Raw genomic sequence first — 26,864 nt, 5'->3', positions numbered from 1 at the left:
GTCACAGACACAGCTCGGATCCCACATTGCTGTGGCTGTGGCATAGGCCTGCGGCTACAGCTCTGATTAGACCACTAGCCTTGGAACCTCCATATGCCATGGGTGCCGCACTAAAAAGAAAAAAAAAAAAGTTTCCATTTTTCCCTTAGGAGAAATCTCTCCTAGAATGCCTTCTTCAGAGAGGCTGCACTTGCTAGTCCTCTAGCATAGTTATTTCTTGGAATAAAATTTAAATCCCCATCTTGGAAATTCCCTTTTTCTATATTGGATCTTGTTTCCTGAATCCCATGTCCTCCTCTTTTTCAGTTTACTCCTTAGGCTTTTTTTTTTTTTTTCCTTTGGCTTTTTAGGGCCACACCACGTGGCATATGGAGGTTCCCAGGCTAGGGGTCAAAATGGAGCTATAGCTGCTGGCCTACACCACAGTCACAGCAACTTGGGACCTGAGCCACATCTGTGACCTACACCACAGTTCACGGCAATGCTGGATCCTTAACCCACTGAGGGAGGCCAGGGATGGAACCCACATCCTCATGGATTCTAGTCAGATTCGTTATGGTTAAGCCAGAAGATGGGAACTCCTTAGTTTTGATGTAGCATATCCTCCCATTATTCTCTCAAAAGAGAGGCTGGAGAATAAAGTTGTTTTTAATTTCAAATTTATTTAAGTTTAATTTTTCTTTTTATGGCCATACATGTGGCTTATGGAAGTTCCCAGGATAGAGGTTGAATCGCAGCTGCAGCTGCAAGCCTACATCACAGCAACAGCAATGTGGGATCTGAGCACATCTGTGGATCCACACCACAGCTCACAACAATGCTGGATCCTTAACCCACTAACCAGGGCCAGGGATGGAACCCGCATCCTCATGAATACAAGTCAGGTTTGTTACCAGTGAGCCACAAGGAGAGCTCCTACAATAAGTTTTGACAAACATATTCAGTCATGTAATCACCACTACAATAAAGATACAGAACATTTTCATCTCCAGAAAGTTCCCTTATGTCCCTTTGTAGTCAACCCCCTCCCTAACTTTAGCCAGGGCAACTGATCTGATTTCTGATTCCTATATATTTACCTTTTCTAGAATGGTATACAAACACAATCACACAGCATTTGTCTAAATACCTTTCATATCTGGCTGTTTTCTTTTTTAGGGCCGCACCTGCGACATACGGAAGTTTCCAGGCTAGGGATCGAATCAGAGCTGCAGCTACTGGCTCATACCACAGCCACAGCAACGCTAGATTTGAACCACATCTTCAACCTACACCGCAGATTGGGACACACCGGATCCTGAACCCACTGAGCAAGACCAGGGATTGAACCCATGTCCTCATGGATACTACTTGGGTTCTTAACCCACTGAGCCACAGTGGGAACTCCTATATCTGGCTGTTTTCACTCAACATAATATATTTCAAATTCATCTATATTATTGCATATACAATTCTTTATAATTTCCTTATCCTTTCACTAGTTGACAGATACTTTGGGCTATTTCCAGATTTGACTGATTATAAATAAAGGCCGCATACAAGTCTTTGCATGACATATGTTTTCATTTCTCCTGGGAAAATAACTAGGAATGAAACTGTTGAATCCTATGTTAAGTGTGAACAACTTCTTAAAAAACTATTTGGATTTCTACAAGCAATGAGATTATCAGTTGTTCTGAATCCTCGTCAGGCCTCATCATTACCAATTTTTTTCATTTTAGCAATTCTAGTAGATGTAGGGATGGAGAGTAAATTTTGTTGATACTTATAAATTTTAAATATCCTTGGGTCTAGCTTTATGTCTAACTGGTAGTTTATCTGGACAAAAATTCTAGGTTAGATATTATGTTCTCTCAGAATGTTAGAGGTGTAGGTCACACCTGCAGCTCAGATTCAATCCCTGGCCCAGAAACTTTCATCAGCTGTGGGTGGGGCAATAAAAAAAGTAAAATTTTTTTAAATTAAAAAAAAGAAGCATTTAGTATCTCCTGTCTATATCTAGTGTTCTGAAAATTTTCATTTCTTGCACTGGGTGTTTAGTGTACTCTTTCAATCTAGAAACTCATGTTCTTTGGTTTTGGGAAATTTCTTTGAATTGTATCTTAGATAATATCTTCCCCTTTACTTTCTCTACATATTCTTCCTAAAACTCACCCTATTTTTTCCACTGTTGGGCCAACTGGATTGATCTTACTTTTTCTCCTCTACTTCTTATCTCTGCTTTACATGCTGAGCAATTTCATCAGATCTAGGTTCCAATTTTCCTGCTGGATTGTATGATTTTTTTTTTTTTTTGCTATGTCCATGGAATGTGGAAGCTCCCGGGCCAGGGATCCAGCGGCAACTTGAGCTGCTACAACGACAATGCCAGGTCCTTAACCTGCTGCACCACAAGGGAATTCCTATCCTGTTGGATTTTAAATTTCTACTTTCACTCATTATTTTTCAAAAAATTTTCTCTGAATTTTCCTTTCTTATAGCCTGTTACTGTTTCAAAGAATGCACTATCTCTTATTTGTGACAATACGGTTATTTTTCAAGTATTCTTCTGCTCCCAATTTTGTGTTTCTGAATTTGCTTTTTTCTATTTGCATCAATCTGTTTTCCTCAATGAAGAACTAAAAAAAAAAAAAAAAAACCCACAGAACAACCAATGCAATGTTCTATGTGCATGGACTGAGCTCATCGAATTGTGGGTTTCACTGTAGAGTGACAAAACAGAGGTCTGGATGAGTCAGCTTCTCTTATGCAGGTTTTCCAAGGAGAGGAATCTGTTCTCCTGCTTGGAGGATTAGGGCTGGCTATGACTGGGGGTGGGAAAGAAGTCTGGCTACTGAGAGAAAGGAGCTGGAATTCTTAGTAACATAGATTTACAGTTAATAACCTTGAAAATATGCACCTTTGTTCTCATCTGGGCATGGTGTCCTCAAGTCCAGAGTCCTTCACATTCAACTACTCTGGAGAATAAACCACCTGACTTCTGTTGCAGCTGAGCAAATTCTTAAATTGATTTTTGATCAGTTCTCCCATATTTAGTTCCCATCTGTACCTAGTCTTGAGAGATGCTTGACACTGCCTGTTTAGAGAGTTTTCTGGAACACTACAGTACAAATAAACTTACCTCTTGGGCACTGCTAATCTCCAATCCCAATCTCACAACTGGCACTTAGCTTTCTACCTTCCAAATTTTCATTATCACCACTGCTTCTGCCTTTATGAGATTACTGGGGTCCCCTACCCCCAATTTTTCTTGTTTTTAGTAAAGCGTTATAACTGTCAAATGTGTATTCAATATCTCATACTTATTTTGATGCAAAGCCTTTGAAAATGCATTCATTATACACATTATGTCTTTTTTCTTCTGCATAGAATTTAATTTTCTTTGATAACGCAGAGTCATCATTGTGAACAATGATTATTACCCTGGACATGGTAATGACCTCAGGGACTACTGAGAAATGAAGGGCAGCTGAATCTCAGATTGATGTGGTTTTTCCATTATTTGTATTTGCTTTTTATAGTGCTTCTGTTTCCTCCCCTGCTATTACAGTTATCAGCTATCCCTCCTCACTTATAAGTGGGCCTGCCTGGAGAAACACCTCTATCTCCTAATTTTTTGGGTTTTTTTGTTTTTTTGTCTTTTTAGCTATTTCTTGGGCCGCTCCCTCGGCATATGGAGGTTCCCAGGCTAGGGGTTGAATCGGAGCTGCAGCCCCCGGTCTACGCCAGAGCCCACAGCAACGTGGGATCCGAGCCACATCTGCAACCTACACCACAGCTCACGGCAACGCCAGATCGTTAACCCACTGAGAGCAAGGGCAAGGATCGAACCTGCAACCTCATGGTTCCTAGTCGGATTCGTTAACCACTGCGCCACGATAGGAACTCACTAATTTTTTGTTTATGATGCTGAAGCTCTTGGAATTGTGTCAAATAAGTTTCATAAGCAGACTGTGAAACAAAGATCACTGTGAAAGTGATAAGGAATGTTCCCAAGGGAAAATCACTGTGTAAGGGGAAAGGAGATCAGGAAGGAAAGGAAGCAAAGCAAGGGTGAGACATCAAGCCAAGCCCTGTGGGAAACTCAGGCAAAGGTAACTTTGGCTCAATCCTGTGGGGAATCTGGGAGACAGTGTAGGTCCATCCCAAAGGCTGTCTCAATTTGGTCAAAGAGAAATGAAATATTTACACTCTACCTCATCAATCATTGGTTAAAGGCCGCTGCTGGAGAGATGTACATTTCCAAGCATGTCTGGCTCTCTTTTTAAGCAGGCAAAATATGTTCCAGCAGTTCTCCAACAAAGACATACATTTGGAAATATCAGTATACAAGGAAATGGAAAAGAAATCCAAGGGGGGAGTTCCCATCGTGGCTCAGCGGGTTAACGAACTCGACTAGCACCCATAAGGATGTGGGTTTGATCCCTGGCCTCGCTCAGTGGGTTAAGGATCTGGCGTTACCGTGAGCTATGGTGTAGGCTGCAGACGAGGCTCAGATCTGGCGTTGCTGTGGCTGCATGTAGGCTGGCGGCTACAGCTCCAATTCGACCCCTAGCCTGGAAACTCCATATGCTGCGGGTTGTAGCCCTAAAAGACCAAAAAAAAAAAAAAGAGAGAGAGAGAGAGAGACAGAGAGAGATCCAAGGGGATATAGGAGAAACACTTAACAGCACTTGCTTCCATTCTCCTGTGAATAAGTTTAGATGCTTAAGAGCATGGGGCTTTGTAGTTAGTGGAACTGTAGACTGTCAGGCAAAATTTGGTTTCAAATCTCCACTGCAAACTGAAATACGTGTCTATACAAAACTTTGTTGGAGCTCCCATCGTGGCTCAGTGGAAACAATCTGACTAGCATCCATGAGGATGGAGGTTCAATCCCCAGCCTCGACTGGTAGGTTAAGGATCCAGAGTTGCCATGAGCTGTGGTACAGGTCGAAGACATGACTCAGATTTGGCATTGCTGTGGCTGTGGTGAGGGCCGGCAGCTATAGGTCCGATTCAACCCCTAGCCTGGGAACCTCCATGTGCCGTGGGGGTGGCCCTAAAAAGACAAAAAACAAGCAAAAGACACCTTTGTTCATAGCAGCATTATTAATAGTAGCCAAAAAGTGGACACAACTCAAAATTCATCAATTGATAAATTGATACACTAAATGTAGTATATTCATACAACGAAATAATATTCTGTAATAAAAAGGAAAGAAGTCTTGAAAAGAATCTGAAAAAGAATATGTGTGTATGTGTAACTGAATCACTTTGAGTATAGGAGAAATTATCACAACATTGTAAATAGACTATATTTCAATAAAACTTTAAAAAATGAAAAAGGAGTTCCTGCCATGGCTCAGTGGAAAACAACCTGACTAGTATCCATGAGGACATAGGTTTGATCCCTGGCCTTGCTGAGTGGGTTAAGGATCCAGCATTGCCATGAGCTGTGGTGTGGGTCACAGATGCATCTCAGATCTGGCGTTTCTGTGGCTGTGGTGTATGCCAGCGGCTACAGCTCTGATTCAACCCCTAGCCTGGGAACCTCCATATGCCCTGCCGTGTGGCCCTAAAAAGACAAATAAATAAATAAATGAATAATGAAAAAAAAATAAAGGTGAAATGAAAGGTTAAAAAAAAGGGGGGGGGGGGAGCCCTGATACGTAATACTTATATGGATGAATCTTAAAAACACTATGTTAAAGGAAAGCAGCCAGACCCCAAGAAAGGCGACATGTTGTATGACTCCATTTATATGAAATTCCTAGAATAGACAAATTCATAAAAATAGAAAGTAGACTGGTTGCCAGGGTTTAGAGGAAGAAAGAAATTGCGTGTGACTGATAATGGATATGAGTTTTTGGGGTGGTGGTGAAAATGTTCTGGAATTAGTGGTGCTTGTTACACAATTTTGTAAATTCACTAAAAACCACTGAATTGTACACTAAAATAAAATCCTCATTGTTCTTCCAGATCATTTCCCCTCTTTTCTCCCATTATGCCTTGTTACAGTCATCTATAGAAACTCAGCACTCATTCGCAGTTTTTTTTTTTTTTTAAGGGCCACCCCTGTGGCATATGGAGGTTCCCAGGCTAGGGGTCGATTCGGAACTATAGCTGCCGTGCTACACCACAGCCACAGCAATGCCAGATCCAAGCCACGTCTGTGACCCATACCACAGCCCACGGCAACACCAGATCCCTAATCCACTGAGCAGGGCCAGGGGTCAAACTTGCATCCTCATGGATTCCAGTCAGATTCATGTCTGCTAGCCACAACAGGAACTCCTGATTTCTTGAGATTTTAGCTTTTGGTTCACTGTTACTCCACCCCAAACTTCTCCTGCTGTGATCTGTGCCCTTCTCCCTCTTCTCTTTACTTACTTCTCTTCCTTTGACTTTGCCTTTTACTCTACTTCAGTAACCCACTCCCATGGTTATTAACTGGATCTTGTCATTACCAAGATTATTCTTCAAAATTTCAATGTCAAGAATCCTACACTAACACCTCTTATATTTCCATCTTATTCCTTCAACTCTTCTAACTTCAATAATTCTGAGACCTATAATTACTGTTACTGATCTTATAACATTTTCAATGTCCTTTACTTATATCCACCTGTCCCTCCTTATCTACCTAAGTCCATGGTGAGTCATTATAATCACTCCCTTTCCTCTTTTTCCTTCACTGTACTGCCTAGCAAAACTTCAACTCCACTTAAATCCAATTATCTACTTAGTCTAAACCTGTATCTGTGCAGTTGAATGAGGCCAGTAAAAACACACAATGTCAACATGACTATTAAGTGCAAGAAACCCTTTAGTGCTGCTACTACATCACCCAAGTCGATTCATTCTCCTAGATGACTATTTTACACCTCATCATTTTTCTCCTCAAACTTCCAACTGTCTCTCTTCTAAATCTCTATTTTCAAAGAAAATAAAAACAAACAGGAGCACGCCCTCATGCTCTAGCCATCTTCTGTTTCCGTATTTTCTACCTTTCCCTCCATTACGAATGAACAGATCATGTACCTAAGACCAGCCTCTCCCACCTACTAGATCCCACTCCTTTTCATCTGCTCAAGGACATGACTCCATCAATTATACCCTTTTTTCACTCTAACAGCACCTCCTTCCTCCTAAATTGGGTCATTCTTATCATCAGTACAACAATCATGCTATATAATACAGCATATCCAAAACAAAACCCTAGTAACTCCATATCCTTTCCTCTACTCCCCAAGCTACAATTCCATTTCTTTGCTGCCCTCACAGGAAAACTTAAAAGAACTTTAAAGACTTACAATTTTTCTTTTCCCATTTTCTTTCTCTCTCTTATCATTTCTTTGTCCAATTCTTTTATTTTGAAAAATTCTGATCATAACAAAAGTTGAAAGAATACTTTATATTCTTCACTTAAATCTATCAATTGTTTATAATAATTAATATTTTTCCATGTTTGCTTTATTCTCCTTTTTCTATATATACCTAAATACATAAACACATACACATACACACTCTTTTGGAGGAGCCTAAGTCCTTCCAAAAGTAAGTTACAGACACTGACACCTCTCCCTTAAATGCTTCAACATGTGTCTCTTAAGAACAAGGATATCCTTTTCATAACACAATATCCTATCACACCCAGCAATTTGTAAGACCAATTTAGTGTTATAACTGTATCATTTAATAAGCAATCCATATTCAGATTTTTCTATTTGTCCCTAAAATGTTCTTTACAGCAGTATTTTTTTTTTTTCTTGATCTAGGATCAAATTAAAGTTCATGCACTGTGCTTGGTTCCCTGGTAATTCCCTATAAGAACTTCCCTCCACTTCATCATTTTTTGTTTGTTTTGTTTATCATATGGGGTCACAGATTCTTTTCCTAACTCAATATATTTTAATCTGTTACCATCATTATGCTTTTGTATGTCCCAAATGTCCTAATTTGACCAGCAGGAGCCCCTTCAAACCAACTCATATGGAAGTTCCCAATGTGGCACAGTGGTTAACGAATCCAACTAAGAACCATGAGGTTGCGGGTTCGATCCCTGGCCTTGCTCAGTGGGTTAAGGATCTGGTGTTGCCATGAACTTTGGTGTAGGTTGCAGATGAGGCTCGGATCCCGCGTTGCTGTGGCTCTGGCGTAGGTCAGCAGCTACAGCTCCCATTCGACCCCTAGCCTGGGAATCTCCACGTGCCACGGGAGCGGCTCGAGAAAGGGCAAAAAGACCAAAAAAAACAAAAACAAAACCAAAAAACAACTCATATGTTTTTTTGTTCTTTTGATAGGTTTCCATTGGTTTCCACTTCCTTGCTTCATAAAGGCAATTTCAAAGCATATCTTTATATACTACAGATAAAGCAAATGGAAAGTACATATCAATCAAAATAACAGTAATAAACAACATAATTATCATGAAAATATTATTGTTGCTATTACAGCAATCTTCCACAAACTTGGCAACAGGAAATAAAACTTACCTGTCTAACTTAAAAGTTTCTGCACAGCAAAGGAAACCCTAAACGAAATGAAAAGACAACCCACAGAATGGGAGAAAATATTTGCAAATGAATTGACTGACAAGGGATTAATCTCCAAAATTTATAAACACCTCCTACTGCTCAATACCAAAAAAAACAAACAACCCCATCCAAAAATGGGCACAAGATCTAAACAGACAATTCACCAAAGAAGACATACGGATGTTCAACATCACTCATTATTAGAGAAATGCAAATCAAAACCACGATGAGGTACCACCTTACACCAGCCAGAATGGCCATCATCAAAACGTCTACAAACCTGGAAAGGGTGTGGAGAAAAAGGAACCCTATTACACTGTTGGTGGGAATGTAAATTGGTGTAACCACTGTGGAAAACAGTATGGAGATTCCTCAGAAAACTAAACATAGAACTACCATTTGATCCAGCAATCCCACTCCTGGGCATCTATCCAAAGAAAACCATGACTCGAAAAGACACATGTACTCCAGTGTTCATTGCAGCACTATTTGCAATAGCCAAGACATGGAAACAACCTAAATGTCCATCGACAGAGGAGTGGATCAAGAAGATGTGGTACATATACACAATGGAATATTACTTAGCCATTAAAAGGAAAGAAATAACAGCAATTTTAGCAACAATGGGATGGACCTAGAAATTACCATCCTAAGTGAAGTCAGTCAAACAATGAGACACCAACATCAAATGCTATCACTTACACGTGGAATCTAAAAAAAGGACACAATGGGAGTTCCTGTCGTGGCGCAGTGGTTAACGAATCCGACTAGGAACCATGAGGTTGCGGGTTCGGTCCCTGCCCTTGCTCAGTGGGTCAACGATCCGGCGTTGCCGTGAGCTGTGGTGTAGGTTGCAGATGCGGCTCGGATCCAGCGTTGCTGTGGCTCTGGCGTAGGCCGGTGGCTCCAGCTCCTGATTCAACCCCTAGCCTGGGAACCTCCATATGCCACAGGAGCGGCCCAAGAAATAGCAACAACAACAATAGCAACAACAACAATAACAACAACAACAAAAAAGACAAAAAAAAAAGGACACAATGAACTTCTTTGCAGAACAGATACTGACTCGCAGACTTTGAAAAGCTTATGGTTTCCAAATGAGACAGGTTAGGGGGTGGGGGGATGTACTGAAGGTCTGGGATGGACATGCTGTAAAATTTGGTTGTAACAATTGTTGTACACCTATAAATGTAATAAAATTCATTAATAAAAAATTAATTATGAGGAGTTCCCATTTTGGCACAGTGGAAACAAATCCAACTAGGAACCATGAGGTTGCAGGTTCAATCCCTGGCCTCGCTCAGTGGGTTAAGGATCCAGTGTTGCTGTGAGCTGTGGTGTAGGTCGTAGGCATGGCTCAGATCCCACGTTGCTGTGGCCGTGGCAAAGGCTGGCAACTACAGCTCCGATTTGACCCCTAGCCTGGGAACCTCCATATGCCGCAGGTGTGGCCCTAAAAAGACAAAAGACAAAAGTAATAATAATAATAATAATAATAATTATGAAAGAAAAAAAAAACTTACCTGTCTAAGAATATATCTGGGAGTGGTGGATAGGTCTGCATGTCAGGCACTCGCTCGTGGACTATCACCATTATGAAAGATGTAAATCCAAATACTATAAAAACATATATACAACTCAATATGGTTTTCCAATACTCTGGGTCCAATCTTCGAATAGAATGTTTGTTTTTGCCATTCACATACTGGTATTGATCAGAATTCAAATCAGTGATGGGTCCATCACAGTCATGTGAAGGCTCCCCATTACAGAGCCACTCTGCATTCTGAAGAACACTGATGAAAGGAGTCATGGAACTCATGGGGCTGTCACTGTTGTATCCCATCTCTTCTAAAACATCAATATGTATTTTCTGCAGTTTTCGAACTGAGAGCATTAACCTTTTAATGTCCCCCAAGACTTTGATTTCCAGAGGAGGAGACCGGAGATCATATTCAGTCAATGTTAGCAATGTGATTCCGTCAAGTCGGTGTTTGTTGCATAAAATGTCCACATATTCAAAAAAGCCTTCATCCTTCAGCCAAACAGCAACATGCTTGGTAGTCCAGCGGCGAATGCAGAGTTGATTAGGACCAGCCATTTCCTCTTCCACTGCCTGTCAAGGAAAAACAGAAAAGTAGAACAAAAACTTCAGTATGTCCTAACAACTCCTTTGAAGACCAAATACACATAAACACACCAAAAACTGTAATTTACCTAAACTGCTCTACTGGCTTCTAGAAGAGAGTAAAAGAAACAAAGATTATTCAATGAGTAGTTTTCAATAAATGAACATTCTAATAGTTTTATGCATAGAACCCCAATAGCAGATGGAAAGCTAATGACCAAATATTTTTACAGAAATATGTTTTGAATGTTTTATAGTATTTTACCAGTGTGGCTCTTCCAAATCATAGCAAGCCATAATATAATTACAAAAAGCCAATTGTTGGAGTTCTGCTGTGGTTAAGGATCTGGAGCTGTCACTGAAGTGGCTTGTGTTGCTGCTGTGGCGCAGGTCTGATCTGTGGCCTGGGAACCCATGTGCCTTGGGTTCAGCCAAAAAAGAAAAAAAGAAAAGAAAAAGCCCACTGTTGAGAACAAGTGAGAAGAAAAACTCAACACTTTTCATAAAATGAGGTACTTAAAAAGATTTGCTATACATAAAAAAACAAATCAAATTTCAGAAATCTTCATGTTCATAGAATAAGTATCTCCCTCGCCTCCAAAAAGGGAAAAAAAAAAAAAAAAAAAACCTCACAAAAGCAGATAGATAACTAATTTCAGGAAATCCCGTAGATTATGCATATTTCTATCTACAACAAAAATAATTTCTATCACAGATATAATAAAGCCTTTAAACTAGATATACATATCTAAAAATATCTTAAGAGCTTATTTCTTTCTATACTTTGAATATTCCATGACAGAACTGAATAAGGAATTTCCTTCCTTCTTAAACTATCATTGATATTTTGTGATAAAACATTTCAATATACTCATAAATTTGAGGACCTTATTTTATGTTATTTTTTTTGCTTTTTAGGGCTGCACTCACAGCACATGGAGGTTCCCAGGCTAGGGGTTAAATCAGAGCTGCAGCTACAGGCCTATGCCACAACCACAGCAATGTCAGATTCGAGCCTCATCTGTGACCTATATACCACAGCTCACAGCAACACTGGATCCTTAACCCACTGAGCGAGGTCAGGGATTGAACCTGCGTCCCCATGGATGCTAGTCAGATTTGTTTCCATTGAGCCACGACAGGAACTGAGGATCATATTTTACACTACAATTATAAAAGGCCAATAATGTACTGACCGTTTCAAAAAGTACTAATAATTTTTACTACTTTGACCCCACACAGCTGTTTATGTTCTTTTTTCATTTTAAAATGTTTAGTAACTTGGGCCTATAGCAGATCTATAAACTTTATCAGATAAATGGGAGACAAAGGACTACATGGAAAAAAAAAGTACTTTCTCAACTACTAAAGTACTATCTCAATTATGAAAGCTGATGGGTTTCTCACATTTTCCAGATATATAAAGACCATATTTCGTTTTGAAATGATTTTTAAAAATCATTGTATGAGTTCTTGTAGTGGCTCAGAAGTAATGAAGCCGACTAGCATCCATGAGGAAGCAGATTTGATCCCCGGCCTCGCTCAGTGGGTTAAGGATCCGGCATTGCTATGAGCTGTGGTGTAGGTTGCAGACTCAGCTCACATCTGGCATTGCTATGGCTGTGGTGTAGGCTGGCAGCTACAGCTCCAATTAAACCCCAAGCCTGCGAACTTCCAAATGCCACAGATGTGGCCCTAAAAAGAAAAAAAAAAAAATAAAGTATGCTTTAGGTAAACTTTAAAGCATTAAAAAGAAGAAAGAATGATTCAACAAACACCCATGTGCCCACTACCCAGCTTGGGGGTAAAAAAAATCAAACAGTTTCAATACAAATGTTCTGTTTCATAAACCAGCTATAACAGAAAAAAATAAAAATCACTTTAAAAAAATGTTCTGCTTCTTTTTCTTTCTTTTTTTTTTTTGCCTGGATCCTTAACCCACTGAGCCACCAGGGAACTCCTAAAGCAAACTTTTAAAATCAAGCTTAACACACATAAAGTGTGGATCATAAGTATAGAGCTTGATGAATTTTCAGCTCTATAACTAACACCCAGATGAAGAAACAGAACACTGGGTGTTTTCTTGTGGTGCAGCGGGTTAAGGGTCTGGTGTCACTGCAGCTGCCTGGGTCCCTGCTGTGGCGCAAGTTCAGTCCCTGGCCCAAGAACTTGTGCATGCCATAGGTGTGGCCAAAAAAATAAACAAACAACAAAAAATAAAAAGCAAAACAAAACATCAATAAGTGAATGTCCTTCCCCGACAAAAGCCCCTTCCTCTCCTCCCAGATGTAGTAATTGCTGATTTTAGTGCTTATCATTCCCTTATAACATGTGTTTTTGGCTATGAAAATTTTTCTGTTTCCTTATGCTGAGGAGAGTAAAAAGCTGTTACTGTTCTGCATTCTTCTTCTATCCACATAAACTCTTGCCATGAAGACTTATAACCACCTAAAAAAGGCAAATACTCAACAACATAAGTACCTCTTATACCATCAAAAATATTCAGCCAACAAGAAGCATGCTCATTTAATATTTACTTAATTACTAAAAAGCAATCCCAGTTTTTGGACCTTAAATCACGCTTTGTTTCCAAGCAGAACTTTTACTAGTATTAATCCACAACAGCTTTGCAGTCCCAGAAAATTAACAGCCTATCCATCTATAAAGAACCTATATGTCTTAAAATTGCTAATTCTTATTTACTACAGAGCTACAAAAACTCTTACTCGGAGTTCCCGTCATGGCTCAGTAGTTAACGAATCTGTCTAGGAACTATGAGGTTGAGGGTTCGATCCCTGCCCTTGCTCAGTGGGTTAAGGTTCTGGCGTTGCCGTGAGCTGTGGTGTAGGTTGCAGACGTGGCTCAGATCCCACGTTGCCGTGAGCTCTGGCGTAGGCTGGCAGCTACAGCTCCGATTCCACATGGGAACCTCCATGTGCTGCAGGAGCGGCCCAAGAAATGGCAAAAAGACAGAAAAAAAAAAACCAAAAACTCTTACTCAACCTTTTGTTTCAGCTACAGTATATAATCACCATCCCAGAGGCTAAGGAATTATGATTTATTCATTTCAATTCATGGAATTTATACACACTGATGTATATTATTTTATAGCTTTTATTACATATATGCATATATATAATTTCATTTTAAATGATTTTGCTATGTTTTAGTTCATATACATAGCCAGATAGTTTCATCCTACTCACTACATACTTATCTTTTCCCCAAGGTATTCTCTGAATAAATTATTTCATCCCTGAATATCCAATAAGCATATGCTATGAACGCTTTAATAACTATGATGTAACAAATATGAGAAGTTCACCTCATGCAAAACAAGATCATATTCTGTCATTTTATTTCTATTCCGCTACCTTTCTCCTTTCTCTAACAACTTACCACCAATGGGTTCCAAGTCACTCCCATCCTTGTAGCCTTATTCTTCAGTTTCCTCTCATACATACACTGCTCAAAATGATCTCTTTCATGTTTTTTTTTCTTGTCTTACATCACCATCATTCTGGCTAACCATCTACTCTTTAAACCCTCAGTATAACAAACAGGCTTTGATGCTGCTGTTTTAGCTGCTAGAAAATAATGAGTTTTCATAAAAGAAAGTTTCTTGGAAGTCTTTTGAGCCTGCTGTGGCAATGCCCTGAAAGCATGACACACTGCACTGCTGTGCTTCATCAACTCAGCGCACGTCCTTTAATTGTACGCTGAGTACATATAGTTAAAGGCGCATATTTAGCTAACACTGTGAAAACCTGCACTAAACAGATATGAAAAGATGATAAAAGGCTTCAGGTCCAACTTAATATTTATGTTATACCTTAGGAACTACAGGGAACAGAAGACTTTTAATGAAGAAAATGACAGCTATAGGTCATCCACACCTACAAAATGAAGAAATTAGATTAGTAAATGTTTCAGCACACTTTCAGCTTTAACCAGTAATTAGTTTGAATCAATTATCAGCTAAGGGACTTCTGCTTCTGACCGAGAAGTAATATGAGAAATGAGATTTACCCTTCCATTTCAAACAACCAAAAAACAGATAAAATATATGGGGGAACAATTCAAGACGCTAGGCACCAGACAACAACGGAGATCCTTAAAAGACAGGAAACAAAGTGAACCCTACTGTCCTAGTTATGAGTAGTACAGGATGGAAATTTGGTAAGGCCCAGAAGACTTGGAGAATTGAAACAGACCTCAGAGTCTTGGGAAATCAACGCGATTAGTGTTAATGGGATAGAATACTAGAGAGGAGAAGGATGCAAAACAGAGAACTTGTTATGGACTGAATGTCTGTGTTCCCCCCTAAATTCATACGTTGAAATCCTAACCCCCAATGGGATAATATTAGGTGATTAGGTCATGAAGGCAGAACCCTCATGAATCCCATTCATGGGATTAGTGCCCTTATAAGAGATAGCCCAAGAGAGTTCTCTCATTCCTTGGGCCATGTAAAGACATGGCTAGAAGATGACCATCTATGAACTAGGAAGCAGGCCCTCACCAGACACCACATCTGGTAGTGTTTTGAACTTGGACTCTTTAGCCTCCGGAACTGTAGGAAATGCGTTGTTTAAGCCACACGTCTATATTATTTTTTCTTTCTTTTTTTTCTAGGGCCGGACATGTGGCATATGGAAGGTCCGAGGCCAAGGGATCAAGTGGAGCTGCAGCTGAGGCCTATGACACAGTTACAGTCACATTCATAGAGACAAAAAGTAGATGGTTTCCAGGGATTGTGCGGTAGGAGACAAAGGAGAATTACTTTACACAGGGAAGAGACTTTCCATTTGGGATGATGAAGAAGTTCTGAAAATGGATGGTAGTAATGACTTAACAACAATTTTTGTTTGTTTGTTTTGCTTTCAGGGCCACGTGTGCAGCATATGGAGGTTCCCAGCCTAGGGGTCGAATCGGAGCTACAGCTGCCAGCCTACACCACAGCCATAGCAAAGTCAGATCTGAGTCACATTTGCAACCTCCACCACAGCCCATGGCAATGCCAGACCCTTAATCCACTGAGAGAGGCCAAGGATCGAACCCACATCCTCATGGATACCAGTCAGGTTCCTTACAGATGACCCACGACAAGAACTCCAACAATGTAAATGTACTCAAAGCCACTGAATTGTGCAGCAATTAAAAATGGTTAACATACAAGTTTATGTTATGTATACTTTACCATGATCAAAAAAAAAAAAAGAAAAAGAAAAAGAAAGAAAGAAAAGAACAAGGAAAAGAACATCAGTGACAGGTAGGACAACTTCAAATAACCTAAGAGTTGTGTAAGCATAGTTCCCAAAGGAGAAGAGAGAGAAGAGAGCACAGAAAAAATAAGTGAGGTAACAATGACCAAGATTTTTCAAAATTCAATGAAAACTATAAATACATATATCCAAAAGGCTCAACAAACTCCAAACATAAACACACAAAAAACCATGCCACACCGCATCATAATAAAATTATTCAAAACCAGTGACAATGAGGAAATATTACAAGCAAAAACAGAAAATACACACATTATATACATAGGAAAAAAGAATGACAGCAGATTCCTCAGTGGAAACAAGGCAACCTAGAAGACTGTGACAATTTTTAAAATACTGAAAGAAATTGTCAACCTGTAATTCTCTAACTGGTAAAATGTCATTCAAAAACAAAGGTAAAATACTTTTTCAGACTCACAAAAGCTGAACAATTTCATCTCTGGCAGACCTGAAGTAACAGAAAGGTGAAAAAGAAACCCTCAGGCAGAACAAAAATGTCATCTTATGAAAATATGAATCTAAATGAAGCACTGAAGAATACCAGAAATGGTAACAATATGGGTAAATACTGAAGTAAAATACATGTCAACAATAGCACAAAAGTTGGAAGAAACAGACTGCTAAAATAACACACTTCCAGAAAAGGAGAGGATATTTCTGAATTCATTCCATGAGGCTAGTTATTACTCTCATACCAAAACCAGATAAAGATATTATACGAAAATAAAACTATAGCTTGATAACCCTTAAGAACATTGAAGCAAAAATTTTCAACAAATCTTAGCAAATCAAATCCAACAATATTTTAAGAGGATAATACAATATAACCTATAATGTTTATCCCAGGAATGTGAAGTCAGTTTAACACTTGAAAATTATTTGTTTTATTTTATTATATATATATATTTTTGTCTTTTTGCTATTTCTTGGGCCGCTCCCGCGGCATATGGAGGTTCCCAGGCTAGGGGTCGAATCAGAGCTGTAGCCACCGGCCTACACCAGAGCCACAGCAACGCGGGATCCAGCCGCGTCTGCAACCTACACCACAGCTCACGGCAACGCCGGATCGTTAACCCACTGAGCAAGGGCAGGGACCGAACCCACAACCTCATGGTTCCTAGTCGGATTCGTTAACCACTGCGCCACAACGGGAACTCCTAACACTTGAAAATTAAAATAATTCATCAGCTAAAATAGGGAAACCACACAACTCAAAAGACACACAAAAAAGCATTTGGCAAAACCTAGTATTCATTTCTGATAAATACTCTCAGCAAACTATGAACAGAGAGAAACTTAATCAAGTTGATTAAGGGTATCTTTAAAAAAACATATAGTTAACATCATCCTTAATGATGAAAGACTGAATGCTTTCCCCCTAATATCAGGAACAAGACAGTCTACTCTCACCATTTCTATAAAACACTAGATAATCTAGCCAGTAGAATAAGGCAGCACAAAGAAATAAAAGGCATACAGTTTAAAAAGGAACAAAACCGCACTTGTTCAGATTCAATGGAATCTACATACAGACACACTCATACGAGCTATTAGAACCAATAAATTAGTTTAGCAAGATTGCTGAATATCGACACACAAAAAACAATTATATTTCTATATATTAGCAATAAACAATCAAAAATTGAAATTCATAAAACAATGTCATTTACAACAGCATCAATAAATATAAAATACCAAAGGATAAATCTGACCAAACATACGAAAGATTTGTATACTAAAAACTATAAAACATTGCTAAGAGAAATTAAAAATCTAAATAGATATGAGACATGGGTGGGTCAGAAGACTCAATATTTTTAAGAAGTGAAATAATATTCATATTTTATGGCAATACAAGAAAAATTTAAACATAAAAATTCTTCTCTGCCTTTTTGCCTCCTCTCTCCCCACTACTGTGCATTGTGTATCTGCATTATGCATCAACTAAACCTCCCCCAGTGGCAGAAATACCTGCTCAGCCATAAAAAGCAACATGTTCCTAGCACCAACAAGACAACTCCTTAAAAGATAACATTTCTTCTTGATCTTGTAAGAGGGCCATATGACCTTGGATCTGGATTGTGTAAAGTGTCAATAATAACTCATTTAATGTATAGCCCTCTGTCTCAAAAAATTTAAATAACTATGCCTTGACTTCTAATGGACAACGCTTGGAGTTTTCTGAGATGCTGTTCCCAGGTTATAATCCTAAATTTGGCTCAAATAAAATTTTCCATTTCTTTCTTATATCAACTGATTCGTTTTTTTGCCAATGTGTCAATTCATCTCAAATTTGACCTATATATTCAATGCAATCCCAATCAAAATCCCAAGAGACGTTTTTTTTTAGATATTGACAAATTTACTTCAAAAGTTCTATGGAACTGCAAAGAACCCAGAAGAACCAAAACAACCTAGAAAAAGAACAAGATTAGATGGCTAACTTCAAGACTTATCATACATTATTGTTTTTGACAGCTGTGTAACAAATTACCATAAACTTAGTGGCCACTAGCATTCAGAGCCTTCTCTTATTCTGAAAATCAGCAGCTTCTTTGTGTGTTGATTCCCACTTGTACTTAGAATCTCTTTCTCCAGGAAAAAGCCAGTCCTTTTTAAAGGGCTAGCTGATTAGGTCAGGTCCACTGACGATAATCTCCCTTTCTTAGTCAACTATGCCATATGATATAACATAACTGCAGTAATAACCAACCATATTTACAGGTCCTTCCCACTATACAAAGGTCATTGGAAGATTTTAGAATTCCATACTACCCTAATCAAGATAAAGTGTTACTGATGTAAAGATAAACAAATCAACACAGCAGAAAAGACTGGAACAGAACAGACTCTAGAAACAAACCTACATATATATGGATATCTGATTTTCTACAAATGTGCAAAGGCAATTCAGTGGAATGGTATCAAATGGTATCAGAACAAATGAATATTCATATACAGAAAACATTAATTCTTAACTTGCACCATATATAAAAACTAACTTGGAATGAAGCATGGACCTAATGTTTCTAAAACTAGAAAAGCTCTAGGGGGTTTCCATTGTCACTCAGTGGTTAACAACTCAACTAGCATCCATGAGGATGCCAGTTCCATCCCTGGCCTCACTCAGTGGGTTAAGGATCTGGCATTGCCATAAGCTGTGGTGTAAGCCACAGACGGGGCTTGGATCCCACGTTGCTGTGGCTCTGGCATAGGCCAGTGGCTACAGCTCCAATTGGACCCTTAGCCTGGGAACCACCATATGCCGTGGGTGGGGCCCTAAAAAAAAAGACAAAAAAAAAAGAAAAGTTTTAAAAGATAACACAGGAGAAAATCTTTCTGATCTTAGGTTAGGTAAAGATTTCTTAGATATGACACCAAAAGCAAAATAGATAAAAGAACAAATTGATAAAATGGACTTAATTTGTCTACGTAGATGACTGAAGGACTTTTATGGTTTTTCACCTACAAATTTCTGCACAGTTTGGATCTTTTAAAGTAACATATTTCTATTATAAAAAGACAAAAAAATACCTAAAAGCAAAATGTATCTGCTGAATAACATTTAAAATATAATTGTTACATTACTGCCCCAGGGAACTACTGTTTATAATTTTTTATTTATCCTTCACACATAGAATTTTCTATAGAGAAATCATATCACAGGTAATTCTGTACCATTTTACTTAATATTACTGCATGAGTCCTGTCTAATGCTATCAAACTATCCTTTGAAAAGGACATTTAATTGTATGGCTATACAAGAAATTATCCATTTCCCCACTGTTGGCAACCATTCATAGTTTTACTACTATTACAAACAGTACTGCAGTGACTTAGGTTAGATTTCTAGAAGTGTAATAATAACATCAAAAAAACTGAGGTGTTATTTAGACACTATCACTCCCAGGTATGTCATTAAAGTTTGATCCATGTCAAAAAGCACTGCATGCAAAGCATGGTACTTGTCCAAAATGTTAATTGGTATGTAAAGGAAACATTCCAATTTCAGATAAGATTTAAAAGTTTATTTTGAAATCTGTGAGCAATTTAAAAATTACTTAGTTATCAAAGATCAATATTCTATTATCAAGGCACTGAGTGAATAGTCCACTCACGCAGAATCTTACCATCAATAGGCATTAATCAAACTTAGTTCCAAGTCATAGATAACATAAAGCAACTGACTGTTCTGTACAAAGTGGAACAAAAGATATCTTATCTTTTGGGTGGAGTCATGAGAAATTTCTGAAAACTATTAAAAGATACAATTTTTAGCACATCAACTCTCTCATTTACTAGCAAATTTATTTTTCTCTCCACACTTAGTTCGTAATAGTTAGAGATTTCAGCTGCCTGACGCAAAAGAGCTCAGTGCATTTCCTATGATCTTATCTTCATACTTAATGAAAACAGTTTATTAACACAAGAACTTTAAATCTGGTGTTCCTTAGCATAGCTATTTTTTAATCAATGAGCCTTTAGTGCATTCCATTGGAGTGACTCAAATCTCTTCACAATATAAATAACTCAGTTATTTACCCACCATATTAAAACTGCAAATAGGTTTAACAAACTAAATACAATCAGCCTAGAACTGCACTGTTGAAAGATAGTGACTATCAGAGTTCCCTTCGTGGCACAGTGGAAACAAATCCAACTAGGAACCATGAGGTTGCAGGTTCGATCCCTGGGTTAAGGATCCAGCATTGCTGTGAGCTGTGGTGTAGATTGCAGATGCAGCTTGGATCTGGCATTGCTGTGGCTGTGGCGTAGGTTGGCAGCAACTGCTCTGATTAGACCCATAGACTGGGAACCTCCCTATGCTGTGGGTGCGGCCCTAAAAAGACAAAAGACAAAAAAAAAAAAGACAGACAGACAGTTACTATTAACAAACTCTCCCTATCCTGCCCCACTGAAGGTATTTGTTTTGCCCTGTTCTCTGTGAGTGACCAGCTGCAGGACAATGTGGCCACTACTGAAAATGATGACTTTAATACAAAGAGTATTACCATCTATGAATCACCACTGACTCAGTATCTGTGACAAATATGATGAACTGGCACTCAGCGTCCCTTTCAATCTCCCTTTAGTTGTTTTCTGCTACTAAAGAGGTTGAAACGCTAAAAATTATTCCTCAGGATCCACTGCAACTAGGGTTCTAAAAGTGAATTAGATTCAGCCAACTAGATGCTCTGACATGAGATGCAGAAAACAGAAAGTGAAGTAAGGGCCATTTTCCTCAAGATTTTGCTATCCATAAGACTATGAAAATGCTGGTTGTGTGTGTGTGTGCATGTAATTCTCCAGTTTTCAGTCACTAACTTTGTGTCAGAAAGCAAGTGTAATTGTAGAGTGGCAGTACTGGCCTGTATCACAGGTAAAATGATATGTTCTCTGTGGATGTGTTAAGCTATATGTAACAGAAAATGTACTATTTTAACTATTTTAAGTGTACAGTTCAGTGGTATTAAGTACATTTACACTGTCATGCAATCATTACCACCATCTATTTTCAGACCTCACTCATTATTCCAAAAGGAAACTCCATAGTCATTAAACAGTAATTTCCCCATTGTCCCTTCCCCCCAGCCCCTGTCAATCACTATTCTACTTTCTATCTATGAATCTGACTATTCTAGATACCTCATGTGAGTGGAATCCTATATTTGTCTTTTTGTGTCTGGCTTATTTTCCTTAGCATAATGTCCTCAAGGTTCACCCATGTTGCAGCATGTATGAGAACTTCTCTTCTTTAAAGGCTAAACAATATTCCATTGTGTGTGAGTGTGTATGTAATAACACATTTGTTTATTTGTCCATCAAAAGGCACTTGGGTTGCTTCTAACTTTTGACTATTGTGAATAATGTTGCTATGAACATGGGTATACAAATATCTGCTCAAGTCTGCTTTCACTTCTTTTGAGTATATATCCAGAAGTGGAATTGCTGGGTCATCTGGTAACTAATTTTTTTCAGGAATCGCTACACTATTTTCAAAGTAGTTGTATCATTTTACATTCCCACTAACAACACGCAAATGTTCTAATTTTTCCATATCCTTACCAGCACTTGTTATTTTTTGGTTTTTATTTTATTTTTTTGTCTTTTTGCCTTTTCTAGGGCTGCACACGCGGCATATGGAGGTTCCCAGGCTAGGAGTCGAATCGGAGCTGTAGCCACCGGCCTACGCCAGAGCCACAGCAACACGGGGCCAGAGCCACAGCAACGCAGGATCTGAGCCGCATCTGCTACCTACACAACAGCTCACGGCAACGCCGGATCATTAACCCACTGAGCAAGGCCAGGGATCGAACCTGCAACCTCATGGTTCCTAGTCAGATTTGTTAACCACTGCACCACGACGGGAACTCCTGGTTTTTATTTTTAATAGCAGTCATCCTAACGGGTGTGATGTGCTATCTTATTGCGGTTCTGATTCAATTTCCATAATGATTAGTGATGGTAAATACCTTTTCATGTGCTTTCTGGATATTTGTACATCTTCTTCAGAGAAATGACTATTCAAGGAGTTCCCATTGTGGTGCAGTGTTAACAAACCCGACTAGTATCCATAAAGGTTGCTGGTTCGATCCCTGGCCTTTCTCAGTGGGTAAAAGATCCAGCATTGCCATAAGGTGCAGTGCAGGTTGCAGATGTGGCTCAGATCTGGCATTGCTGTGGCTGTGGTGTAGGCTGGCAGCTGTAGCTCTGATTCGACCCCTCACCTGGGAACTGCCAATATGCTACAGGTGCGGCCATAAAACACCCACAAAAAAAGAGGGGGATAGAGAGAGAGATGCCTATTCAAGTTCCTTGCCCATTTTAAAATCAGTTCTTATTATTCATGTAGTATATTTTTCTTCTTTTTTTTTTCTTTCAGGGCCGCACCTGCGGCTAAGGGTTTCATCAGAGCTACAGCTGCCAGCCACTGCCACAGCCACACCAGATCCGAGCTGCGTCTGCAACCTGCACCACAGCTCACAGCAATGCTGGATCTTTAACCCACTGAGAAAGGCCAGGGATTGAACCTGCATCCTCATGGATACTAGTTAGATTTGTTTCCACTAAGCCACAATGGGAACTTCTTTATATGGCATATTATTAAATTAATAGTTCCATGCTGGCCTTCTAATACCCTAACCCTCTGCTGACTGTGGCAAAGGTGGACTCCTCTAGCATACTAAGTCAAATCTTGTTCTAGAAGTCATTCCTAGCAGCCCAGTCCAGAGCCTGGAGTAGCTGTCTCTTATAACTGAAACCTGACTGACTATACCAATTAAAGCCCTGGGTCTTTCAAGTTGTCATCTTTCAAAGCAAGTGAAGTTAAACACTTCAAGTTTTCTCATAAGGTCCACATTCTGGTACAATTCTAGAGAAGGCAAATAATTATAAGTTGTTTCTTTTAATTTCCTGGGAAATTAAACAGGATATGGTTTTATCTACCCTTCTCATTAAATATATAACTCCTGCATTATCTATGAACTGAATGACATGTTTTATTACAATAAGCTGCTCAATTACTTTTTCTTAACCAAGCACACTGAGTCAGTAGAAAAAAGACTTGAGTAGTAAAATGTTCCATTAAAAAATTAAAAAAAACAAATGCTCTGATTTGGTCATTTTATCTATTAATTAGGTTCAACTGTATCAAGAATAAGAGAGTAGACCAATACCACACTATAAATTAAAGAAATGGGGAGAAAAAGGAAAATAAGAATGTTTTTAGTAAATAAAAAAGAAGTATCTAACACCTAGAGCAGTAGGAGAGCTTAGAGGATTTTCATTTGTTAGGTTGCTTTTGTTTTATTTTTATAGAAGACATTAGGGATTACTAAGAATATTACTAAGGTCTGTATGATTAGCACATAGGTTCTCAGTGAACATTATTAAATGAACGTGCAAAGAAGAAGTAGCAATCAAAACGAATGAATAACTCAATTCCCCAAAGCCCTTTTAAATAAAGTCATTAACAGTTAAGACAAAACCCTGCCTTTAGACTGGTTATTTCTTAAGAGTATATACCCTTAAGATTAAAAAAAATTCCTTTTACTTATGAATATTTTAATTATAAATTTTATCACAAATTCTTCAGGGCTTTATATCAACAAGTTTTATATTAACAAATTTAGAATGTCTAACTCTCAAGAGACAACCTCTAGTCACTAACTCGGTAAATTCACAAGGAATCAGGATGTGGTATTCAGCCTTGAAGGTTCACAAGTTGACCTTGTCGGTACCCCAGAGTTGATCAAACCAAGAGAGACCAAGAGAAAACTCACAAGGTACTCATAGATAAACTAGAATGCCAATACTAGTCACTAACGTATCTAGAACGAATGCTCAATCTAGAATGCTAGAACAGGAGTTCCCGTCGTGGCGCAGTGGTTAACGAATCCGACTAGGAACCATGAGGTTGCGGGTTCGATCCCTGCCCTTGCTCAGTGAGTTAATGATCCGGCGTTGCCGTGAGCTGTGATGTAGGTCGCAGATGCGGCTCGGATCCTGCGTTGCTGTGGCTCTGGTGTAGGCTGGCAGCTACAGCTCTGATTCGACCCCTAGCCTGGGAACCTCCATATGCCGAGGCAGCGGCCCAAGAAATAGCAAAAAAGGCGACAAAAAAAAAAAAAAAGAATGCTCAACATCTTATCTCAGGCACACCCTTTTACAATTTGGACATATCTAGGACAGTGTCTTAGTAAGCAGAATGTTACTTGTAGAGTAAGTAATCAGCGCAAAAGAAAAGTAGATAATCTTAAGTAAAATTTAATACAGACTTTTATGAGACCTAATGAAACATATGTGCCACACGGAGAGTATCTGTCTAGAAAATGTTGTTCCCATCTTCCAGGCTGTCTTCTGTCTCCTACACAGTGCAGGATATAAAGAGCCAGTTCTCTATGACTCCTCCCCCTTGCCTATGCTCTAAGGAAACTACATATACAAAGGCTTTCAACCCGGTCTACACATTAGAATAATCTGAAATTTTAAAACATGCCTGTACCAAATCCCATGCATTAACACCATTTTGATTCAGTCAGAATCTCTCAGGGAATAGGAGCTTTACATTTATATATTTTGAAGAGCTCTCCAAGTGATTCTGATACATACTGAGAGTTTCAAAGCATGGTATTAGCCCAAATTCTTGTTCATCCACTTATGGCTTTAATTTTTGAGATTACTTTGCACACATCTTATTTCATCTATTAAACGCAGATTTTATGTTAGGCTGTTGTCTCTCCTATCTTATAATCTACATGATACAACTGAATATAGTTAAATATATACACAGAGGAAAAGAAATATCACACTCTAGGGTTGACTGATGATATATTACATTAAAAATAAGTCTGTGGGAGTTCCCGTCGCGGTTCAGTGGCTAACGAATCCGACTAGGAACCATGAGGTTGCTGGTTGGATCCCTAGCCTTGCTCAGTGGGTTAAGGATCCGGCGTCACCATGAGCTGTGGTGTAGGTTGCAGACTCGGCTCGGACCCCGAGTTGCTTTGTCTCTGGTGTAGGCTGGCAGCTACAGCTCCGATTCGACCCCTAGCCTGGGAATCTCCATATGCTGCAGGAGCAGCCCTAGAAAAGGCAAAAAGACAAAAAACAAAAAACAACAAAAAAAAACCCAGCCTGTTTATAATACCAAGATCTAATATGCAGAAAACAGAATTTTTATTATAATCAAATTTATCCATAACTTACACATTTCTGGTAATTATAAGAATAAAAAACAAATGGATTTTCAAAATACAAGAATTTTAAGACTCTATAATAAACATTTTTAAAATCTCGAGTAGGATTTAATAGCTTTATTTTCAACCTGTCCTTTAGATACAAGGAAAAGTAGCATGATGTGGTGGGAAGCACTGAATCAGTTGTCAAAATTCTTGGATTTTAATTTCAACATCCCTAATAACTCTTTTGGTGATTTAAAAATAATCTAAACTTCTTGGCACTTCAATACCCTAATCCATAAAATGAGTAAGGAAAGAAAGAGTTAACATAAGAAAACTAACATTTATGAACACCTGCTACAGGTCAGCCACTATAGAGGGTGATTTCACATCTGATTTCATTTGTCTTCTTTCTCCTCCTCTTTTTTGTCTCCTCCTCCATCATGTCTATCATCGTCAACATCATCATAATTCCTGCTTCATCTTTGCCTAGTTGCTCTGGGGGCTCTGCCTGCCTGGACCTGTTTTACCATTTTCTACTTCTTGAGACCTCCAAGTTCTCTTCAAAGTAACAGATTATGAGATAAATACAAAATAGTAACAACAATAACAGCAGGTGCCATTTTATTGAGTGCTCATGTACTATTCTAAGCACTTCTCTGTAAAACTGTAAATATTAATTCTCGCAACAGTTTTATGAGTTAGATATTACTATTATCTCTCCTTTACAGATAAGACAACAAAGACAGAAAATTTAAGTGACCAAGGTCCTACTGGAAACTGACAAGATTCAAATTCAGGATTCAAACATTTCAAAACACTTGCTTTATACATATACACATACATTGCTAAACCATTCGACAGAGAAGACATTAAGATATTTATCATCAATACTTCAGCATGCATCTTCTAATAATAACAACTTCCTATACAAGAATAATACTTGTTACCACATCTAAGAAAATTAACTGATTAATGTCACCCCCCAACTGTCCCAACAATGTATTTTTGTCTGTTTTCCTCTAAAACAATAAGGATTCAATTTAGGTTCATGCACTGCATTGGCTCATCTCTTTTCTTCTGTCTCTTTTAGTCTAGAAGAGTGCCCCATCTTTTAGGGGACAGAGGGAGAGGGGTTGAGTTCAGGGAAGTTCTTTTGTAGACTGACCTACATTCTAGATTTGCCTCATTGTTTCATTATTTTCTCTTCTTTTAATTTTGTTTTGGCCAAGCCCACAGCATGTGGAAGTCT

At 38.7% G+C, this 26,864-nt stretch overlaps 1 protein-coding gene across 5 annotated transcripts in view; it reads right to left on the bottom strand.

Moving 5' to 3' along the window:
- The window catches only part of SAMD8 (sterile alpha motif domain containing 8), a 52,166-nt gene that overhangs the window by 14,854 nt on the left and 10,448 nt on the right, over nucleotides 1-26,864 (bottom strand). For 3 of the 5 annotated variants that reach the window (XM_047761026.1, XM_047761027.1, XM_047761028.1), the window contains exon 2: nucleotides 10,043-10,635. In XM_047761026.1, the coding sequence (XP_047616982.1) occupies nucleotides 10,043-10,635 (593 nt within the window). Of the gene's footprint in view, nucleotides 1-10,042; nucleotides 10,636-10,736; nucleotides 10,757-14,479; nucleotides 14,544-26,864 lie in introns of all 5 variants that reach the window. The other 2 variants (XM_047761030.1, XM_047761029.1) reach the window with 2 other exon arrangements.

The sequence above is a fragment of the Phacochoerus africanus genome, chromosome 15 (genome assembly GCF_016906955.1).
Source record: "Phacochoerus africanus isolate WHEZ1 chromosome 15, ROS_Pafr_v1, whole genome shotgun sequence".
Classification (NCBI taxonomy): domain Eukaryota; kingdom Metazoa; phylum Chordata; class Mammalia; order Artiodactyla; family Suidae; genus Phacochoerus; species Phacochoerus africanus.
This window is presented reverse-complemented; position numbering and strand designations above follow the sequence as displayed.